Here is a 9,509-nt window from a genome sequence, read left to right as displayed (position 1 = left end):
ATATAATTAATATATGAGAAATTATAAATTTATAAAGAGTTTATTATTACACTATTGATATTTATTTAAAAATTAATTTTGTCTTATTTCTTTCTCTTAGTTTTTCTAGTTAAAAATATTTGTACAAATAATCCATTTACCTCGAGTAGAATTACTATCAATCGCAAAATGTAAATTTTATCTGACAATAACGGTAATATAATTATTCGTTAAAATTTAGATCAATATATTCCCTCTCTCCCTTTCTTCCTCTTTAGCATGTTTCATCGTCATGACTCGTTAAGACACGTCATGTTCAAGAAAAAATGTTTCGTGTCTTTAAAAAACGATTGTTAACGTGATCTAATTAATTAAATATACACAGTTATGTACAAATATATATACACACACACACACACATAAATAAATAGATATATAGAACGAACGAAACGTATTTTTTTCTACAATTTATTTACGACCTCGATTTATTTTAATTACTATTCTTATTTTTCTTTTCATTTTTTCATAAAAAAAAAAAATGTACGAAGCGAGGAGAGGAATATTTTTTCTCGTTTTTCTTCCGAATATTTTTATTTTGTTTTTAATTACTATTTCTTTTTATTTTTTGCTTCTTTTATCTAACCATTTCGTTCGTTTGTTCATTTAATATCTATTGTTTCATGCAATCGGGCTAAAACGTGATCATATCGTACATGCATTCCTCTTTTAAAATCTTCACGAGTCGTTGAATCGTACGATGATGATCGAAAAGGTAATTATTACTTTCTTTTTCCCATAAGTATAATAAGATTTTCTGTCCACGATTCAACGTTGACTCATTTAAATTTGCTCAAAGAGAAAAAAAAGTCATTCTCACGTTTTTTTCTAAAAATTAAACATTAAAATGCTCGTTCGAGTATTATTTATGCATGAATAATTATAAAAAATAACCCGAGTCGAATATTTCTATGCGCGTATGTATATATATTTCGTTTTGTTTTTTATTAATTCAGAGTTATTTAATATAATATAACAAAATTAATGATCGTACATTGGACTTGGGTTACTTTTATAATCAAAAATAGGTATAACTATCAATAAAATCAATATCTACGTATGTATGTTATATGAGAGTACAGTAAATCTTCCAATAAAAATTAATAACAAATAATAATCAATTAAATTTATTTCCTTGCAAACATATTCTTGCAAAGTAATTCATGCCACAATTAATACGAATAAGTATAAATTTATTTGTTAATATATAAAAAACAATCTAAGACACTTTATCGTATTAACATTAATTAATTCCTCTGATTGTGTATATGCACATAATATATAATGGGGTGGGGTAGTTTCATAATTTCATACGTACGAATCTTTAAAAGAACAAAAAATAAGAAAAAAACCCCATAAAAATACATTCCTTATGTTTTTAATTAATTTTATTGTACATTCATATAACATGTTTGAATAAAAAACACATTCACACGAGTGAATAATAAAAAATAAACGGAAGGCATAGTAAAAATTGTAAAAAGAACTGGCAAACACGGATAGATAAAACAAACAAACATAGAGAAAAAAATAGATAAAAAATATAGACCAACCATTGTTTCTTCTTGCATGAATCTCTTGGTCCTCCGACACGGTCTCCAGGAGTGGCAAGGTATTATCTGGACAATAGGGTGAACTGAGAGGTACTCCGGTACCACCCTCGGACATTCCGGTACCATCCAATCCCGCACTGTGACAACTACGTGGTAAACTGGAATAACCTATTCAAAAATCCTATTGTAATCTTATTGATAAATTAATTCTATCGTTAAAATTATTATATTTTCTTTATTTTTATACATTTATTTTGTATTCAACGAATATACCGTACGCGCGTATATTCGAGGATTATCTTCTGTTTACGTCACAAATCGTAAAAAGATTTTTCATTTTTGTAACGTCATATATGCCATAGATGATTTTTCGAAATAATTCCGATTACGAAGATTTTGTTATATTTGTTTATTTTTATAAATTTTATTTTTTATATTTATATACGTTTATGCTCGCATTCAACGAACAATATTTTGATCGAAGTTAAAATACAATGGGATTATTTATAATACGTGTGTATTATATATGTCAAATTCTTGGTATACATTTCTAATGCAACGATTCTACGATTTTTTTAACGTGTATCCTCTTTAAATTCGCTCGACGTATGAATATTTACGAAAAAATATATGTATATTTTTTTAAAACATTATAAGTATATACACATTCCCAGAATGTTAATATAAACTAACAGAAATTATTATAATATGCGTTGTATTATTTTTTAATTTGATTTTATTAGATCGACGCGTGACTTAAGATGGAATTATCCAAAATTATAATATAAAATAGATTTTTAAAATAATATGCATCCGTTCAATATTTTCATGTTTAAACTAAAATAATAAATCAGTAAAATGAATCGAAGTATTAAAAGAAAAAAGAAATAAAAACAACAAAAATAATGTTATAATCATATTATATTTTCAATATTAATTATATATAATTTAAAAAAAAAGAGAGAGACGGTCATTTGATACGTGATACGTTTAACGTTAATAGAGAGAAAGAGATAACAAAATATTAGTTTAATTTATTATTATAAAATTAAACATATATATAAAAGTATTATTTATAAAAATAATACTAACGTATTTCCACAAGGTCCTGACTAGGGGTGCTAGGGGTGGCCGGTACGCTGCTTGCTTTTCTTCTAAGACACGTCGTTTGACAACGTTGAATAGGTGGTTCCTCTTTTCGAAGTGGACCCGTCTCCTCTAAAACTTCTCTTTCCGTTCTTCCTGTGTATTTGAATTTAGTGCCCCAAGAGAATATTGATCCTCCACTGACCACAGGTGCGTCAGATGCTTTCGGCAAACTATTGTTTTCAAACAAACACAAATCAAATTTATTCCAAGTAATTTCATTATTGAAAAATAGAATATTCATAATATAAGATATAATATATCTTATGATAAATCAATATATACACGTGTAAGGAATATTTTAATAAATATTATTAGTTTGGGATTATGAGAAATATCTTATAGGCCAGTCTGAAACTGAGAGAACTTTTTGAACGTACTCCCACTCTAAGACGTCACTTATGCTTAGAAGAAAGACTGATTGATGATCAATGATGGATCTTTTCCCCTTCCATCGGGGGTATGACCGATACATAGGATATAACAACGGAGAAAAAGGAAAAAAGTAGTCTTAATATGTCTTATATCTCATGTATTCTTATGTCTTATGCCTTATTTTTATCTTATGGTTACGATTATGTTATTGTGAAAATCCTATGTTAAGTGAATTTATGTGAGATTAAATATATATGTATATCAGACTTTCATCCTCAATCAATGATTAGTCAGTGCGCCCATCATCCTGACAAACTATTTAAATATATATTATAATCACCTCTTCCTCACTAAATTATTATATACGCGTATATATATATATATATACAGTATATATAATATTAAATCAGTGATTTTATTTTATCAGGTTCGCAGAACCTTTTTCAACATAAACAAAAATATTCGAACAAATGATATTACGCTATAATTATTTGTCTGATTTGTTCTTTGCCTATTCTAATTTTCTTTTTTTTCCAGCTTTGGTGTCTTATATCAAAATTCAAATAGTTCATTTATCGTATTCAATGCTTTTATATTCCTTTTTTTTAAATATAATACATTTTCATTCGGTTTGTTAAAACTACCGTTTGGAATCATATCAAAGAAGAAAACAGTTGTCGTATTTTTCATTTCGTATTTCTTGTTAGAACTTTTTTAATAAAACATTTTTATATAGCTTATCTTTATGGAACGTGTGTTTTTTTTGGTTTCTTATTTTTATTTATAGAAAAAATTGGTAGAATTTTACAGGAAAAAGAAAAAAGAACTGGGACACCTTGTATAAGATAGGATAATTTTATATGTATCTCTATGTAATAGATGTGTGTGTAGTAAATGGAATGGTCGTTGCACATTGCACTTTTACCCTCAGAGAAACCGACAAAGGCTTTGACCCGATTCGTAAAACTCGATCGGTGAGAAACACCCGTATATCTTTCTTTCTCATAAATACAAGCAACGATAAATTTTCTTTACACTTCGTTCTTCCGACTTTATACTAACATAAATATTTCTTTTTCTTTTATTTCACCAAACTAAATGGTAATAACATAACCGTATATCAAATTAGTTTATTTTACGAACTTGTGACACGTTTTAGAGAAAACTTCAATAGAAAACAAAGTTTCATTAACGTTTCGTTAATAAATATTTAAAAAGAAGAAAATTAGAGACTAGAAAGGAAAACAAATTTCTAAAATTATCCACTACGTATAGTTATATTTTATTTTTAATAGAATCACTTGGAATCGTAAAAACTTTAATGACATTTCTACCAATCTATTTTAAAATATAGTAGAATTTATAAAGAAATAAATGAATAAACGATGAGATATAGTTCTTAAATCAAATTACTTTCCTCCCTCTCTCTCCCTCTCTCTCTCTCTCTCTCTCTCTTCAAATTAGTTAATAAAATATTATTTAGTACAAGAGTCAAAGATATAACAATTGTAAAATTTAAAATAATTATTATTTGAAATAATAAATCTAATTTTAAAAAGAGAGAGACAAATATTTAAACATAAATAAAAAAATAAATACAGAAAAAGAATATTATATAATTTTAGACTAGAGAAAAATCTTAAAAAAGAAAATAAATAAACTAGATGTAATAAATCTTGTAAAACTTAAACTGTCGTTATTAGAAATCAACACAAAAACACAAAATTAATTTAAAAATCCCAAGTAATATTGACAACAACATCTATAGTATCGAAAATCAAATTCCTTTTTTTCTATTTTTCTTTTTGCATCGAGATAGTAGATAGTATTACAGTTTGACGTTCACTATAACGTGGGTGTATACTAAACGAATAGACAGGTTTAGCTAGTCCAGTGGTATACCTCGAGATATCCAATTAGATCGATGCATATGTGTCGTTCGCATCGATGCACCGAACTATTGCACAACGTTGAATTAAACTAAAACGCATAGTGCATGGATCGAACTGCATGTAGAAATGCATCGACCTGCATCGGCAACGTTAATGAACCTCATGAGAATTAATAGACAAATATTATATAGTCAAGATATAAAATCATAATTTTTTCTAAAAAAACGAAACATTACTACTTCGTTATTGAAATTATTAATAATCAATATGCAACGCAATCTCTTCTCGCTTGTTTTTTTATTATAAACTGTCATCAGATTTTTGTCTTCATTAATATTAGTTTCCTTTTGAAACAATATGATTACTTCGTTATTTAAATTATTAATTACCTCCGTGTAAATTATTATATTTTCTTTTTGTGATTTATTATAATATTTTATTTTTATAGTATTACCTTTTTCTTCAACATATTTTTTCTTTAATCTAAAAATTGTATTGTTGTAAATATTATATTATAGTCCCATTTAAAAAAAAATACGATGACCTTGATATCTCGAAAAAAACGACCTTGCAAAAGAAATTCGGCCCATCACTATATCGGCGTCTTCGAACAGAATATTTTTTTTCCTCTAACATTTTTTTCTATGGGATGAAATAAACGAGATATTTCTCGGTGGTCGAGTTAGGCGAAAGACTCTGTACATTATTAATAAAGAAATTGAAAAATTCGTAATAATTTGTTACATGAGGTAGATAATAAATTCTTCATCGTACGACTTCATTTTTCTTTTCATGACGATGATAAAGAAAGAAAGAAAGAAAAGAAAAAAAAAAAACAAAAAATAAGAAAAAATATCTCGGCAGGCTACTTCAAAATGAACTAATTAATAATCTAATGTAAAAGCTAAGCTGATCTATGATCTCTAACTAAAATTACGATCTAGCAATCGTAATATTAAAAGTGAACCATTTTTGTTTATCTAATTTATTAATTAATACTAATATCAGACTTTTCTATTGCTAAATGAATTAATTATTATATATAATGAGTCACAAGTGTATTCTTAACACGTTGTCAATTTAAAACAATCAATATTATCTTGTAATACGATATTACAAAATTTGTATAAATCGAAAAATATTGTAGGATTATTCATTTTTGAAATTGCTATATATATTATAATAAACTTTATTGCAAAAGATTTTTTTATTATAAGAAAAATAAAAAAAATAAGATACAGAAGATGATGAACCAGGTACTAAAATACTTAAAAAAATAAATAATAATATTTGTGAAACCAATTTTTGATCATTTGAGTAAAAATTATATTTGTCTAACAAGAAAATGCTCTTCTGCCATCAAATTTGTATCAATTTGAAAAATGTAATAATACTAAAATATGCTTCCGAGTGTGTGTGAGAATATTGAAAGTTTATATTGCAAGCAAAATCATATATAGAGATTCATTAATTATTGTATTAGATCTAGGAAAAAAAAGGAATCCATTATTTTTATGTTTATTTAAACGTTTATTTAAACGTTTATTTATCCATTATTTTTACGTTTATTTATTAATTATTATTATCCTGTATTTATTCTATATGGATTCGTTTTTTCCCTTAGACCTAATATTGTATAAATAAAAATAAAAGAAATAGAAAAACATTGTTATAAAAATATAACTAAGACGTACACATAAAGTACGACATACTTACGTGAAAAACAGCATTTGCTCGATGGCGCATCTCCATACGTGACGGCAATTTGAGCCTGTGGGACACTTAAATCCAACTGTGTGCTTTTTCTGAAAATCGTGGGAAACAATACTGTTCTAAAACGTCTCTACTCTATGGTTTTTTAATTACGGCTTCTTTACGGTTCCCCCGGATGCACCGAGAAAAATATTATCAACATTTCGCGCATGATATTATTTTTTTTCCTACTTTAAAAAAAAAAAAACACACGATGTTTTATATCATTTTTACGGATTTTCTAGAGTCAAGGTTTTTGTCTGAATTACTTTTTTTTTTTTTTAATAATATTCTCAAAATGTTATGAATTTGAATGAAACAGAAAATTATAAATTATTTTTTTAATGTCCAATCTCGAAGACGATATGTTTCCTTTTTTTTTCGATACACCGAACGTTTGTATAGATCTGTAATTTTGTAAATTTCTAATATTAAAAAGGGAAAAAGAAGTATCTTAAGAAGACCGATACTTTTTAATTAAATTCGCGTTGAGATTGGTGAACTTTTAATTAGCGAAGTTCCAACCCTACGTATGGTACTTTTCTCGGTACATAAATGCGATAATTAGCGAACTACGACTATATACAGACATATATATATATACACATATGTATGTATTTAAGTATATATCTGCATACGTTTCTAGAGACGTATAAGTTACGATGCGTTTGTTACGCTAATCCGATCGGATTTGGACGGCGATTCGTCTCAAGTGAGCAATGAAAACGATAGGACAATTAAACCAATCATTGATTTTTAAGTTAAATACAACAAAATGAAATAATAAAAGGTTTCGGAATAAATGGTTTGCAAAACGTAATATTATAATTGTTTTTTTAGTAAAGTCATATTTTCATATTGCAATATTAAAAATTGATTTTGAAAAAACAAAAATATTAAATAAATATTTCCAATCGATTATTTTAAGAAAAGGTCAGTTTGTAATTCTAACTTTTAAATAAATCTTTAATAGTCGAATTCTTTTTTTTTTGTGAATATCTATGGGTATCTTCATTTAGAGATAAATTGATTAAATATATATATATATATATTATAAATATTAATTCACAGTAAGTAATTCGTATAAAAAAATGTGAATATTTTAAAATAAGTTTCGATAGAAAATTTATCGATGATTTTTCTTAGAAAAATAAACGTTTAATAAATTTACACATCACATATTATATACAAATACAAAATTTCACATTATCGTCGTGATATTCTAATTGTTGGTAATTATGTAAACAGAAACATGCTCCAACGAATACGAAACACAGACAAATAATCAGCACCGTTTCTGACTCTCTCTTTCATGGTCTACGAACCTTACTTTGTTTACATGACCCACACAATTTCGAGTTTAATTCGATGAATTCGACTAAAACAATTAGAAAGATAGATCATTATAAATAATTGTCTAGGAGAAATAAACGTTAATTTGTCTTTGATATAAATTTGTTGAATCAATTTTCCTAATGATACGAGGATTGATGTGACCTTGATCGTTGCATTTTTCTATAACGTATGAATATTCATTTTCTTTCCTAGAAATTTGTTTGGTCTTTCTCCTTATCAAACATTACTTTCTCAAAAAAGAAAAAAAAACCTTGTTACTATTTCATTTTATTATTTCTAATATTAATCATTTTTAAATCAAACAAATTAAATGAAGATAACCTTGAAAGAGAAAAATTGATTGTAGATCATTATGTGAAATGTTTTATTTAATCATTTATTTTAAATACTAGCAACTCACAAATAGTCTCGATCAATTTTACAATATTTAAATAACCTTGACAAATATACTCGACTGCATGATCCACATTTTTTTTTATAGAATTTTATATAAATTTCCAGAAAGAAAGAAAAAAGAAAGTATCTAAAGGAATTATCTATTTTTTTTAATTACGAACTACTTTTTAAAAAAAGAAAAAAAGAATTCCAACTCGTCCTGTCGTTTAAAACATCCAGCCGAGAAAATCGTCCGTTCATAACCGTTCGCTAAAAATAATTTCAATTCGATAAATAATATTACAAAAAAGAAAAGTAATATAACAAATACACTATACAGATTATACGTTAAAAAAAAAAAGGAAAGAAACGAAATGTAATATCATAAAAATTCGTAAAGCCAACAATTTATGTTTTCTTTTCTTCTTGTTTTTTTCATTAATAAAGTTTATTCATCACACAACATCGAAGAAGAATTTGTCAATCTCTCTTTACTTTTATTCATATATTTGATTTTTTTCAAATATAATATTATATGTATACAGCCCTCCTACAACACGGTATTCTATAATACGATAAGAAAATTAGTAAAAACCTTTGTAGAATACACTGTACATAACATAATATTTTGATTTAATCATATATTCAAAAAATGTAAATTATCTTAAAACAATGACGCGCAAATGACCTCGTATAACACTGTTTCACACAACACGATATTTTTTCTAGAATTTAGATATATTCCGTGTTATAGGAGAGTTACCTGTATTTTAACCAAATAAACAAAAATGATATACGTATAAAATTATTCTAAGTTTCTTTTTCTTTACCTACTTGGACACAAATAGCACGTGCAACTGCCAAGAAACGACTCACCTTTGTCCTCACGTCCTGGACAGAGCGGCCGGCAGTGGAAAATAATGGGATTACTTTGGTCGTAATCAATGCATATGTATATATATACATGTATATATATATATATATATATATATATATATATAATAGCTTTTCTTTTTCAACTACA

At 26.2% G+C, this 9,509-nt stretch overlaps 1 protein-coding gene across 5 annotated transcripts in view; it reads right to left on the bottom strand.

Annotated features, from left to right (window-relative positions):
- Nucleotides 1–9,509, bottom strand: part of LOC106785327 (FERM domain-containing protein 5) — a 49,147-nt gene that overhangs the window by 2,888 nt on the left and 36,750 nt on the right. For 2 of the 5 annotated variants that reach the window (XM_014745689.1, XM_014745693.1), the window contains exons 7-10: nucleotides 9,320–9,376; nucleotides 6,719–6,807; nucleotides 2,682–2,908; nucleotides 1,590–1,757 (exon numbers count right to left, since the gene is read on the bottom strand). In XM_014745689.1, coding sequence (XP_014601175.1) covers nucleotides 1,590–1,757; nucleotides 2,682–2,908; nucleotides 6,719–6,807; nucleotides 9,320–9,376 — 541 coding nt within the window. The remainder of the gene's footprint in view (nucleotides 1–1,589; nucleotides 1,758–2,681; nucleotides 2,909–6,718; nucleotides 6,808–9,319; nucleotides 9,377–9,509) is intronic. The other 3 variants (XM_014745691.1, XM_014745694.1, XM_014745692.1) reach the window with 2 other exon arrangements.

This window comes from Polistes canadensis, unplaced genomic scaffold, assembly GCF_001313835.1.
Source record: "Polistes canadensis isolate GaletaPanama2010 unplaced genomic scaffold, ASM131383v1 scaffold_48, whole genome shotgun sequence".
Classification (NCBI taxonomy): domain Eukaryota; kingdom Metazoa; phylum Arthropoda; class Insecta; order Hymenoptera; family Vespidae; genus Polistes; species Polistes canadensis.
This window is presented reverse-complemented; position numbering and strand designations above follow the sequence as displayed.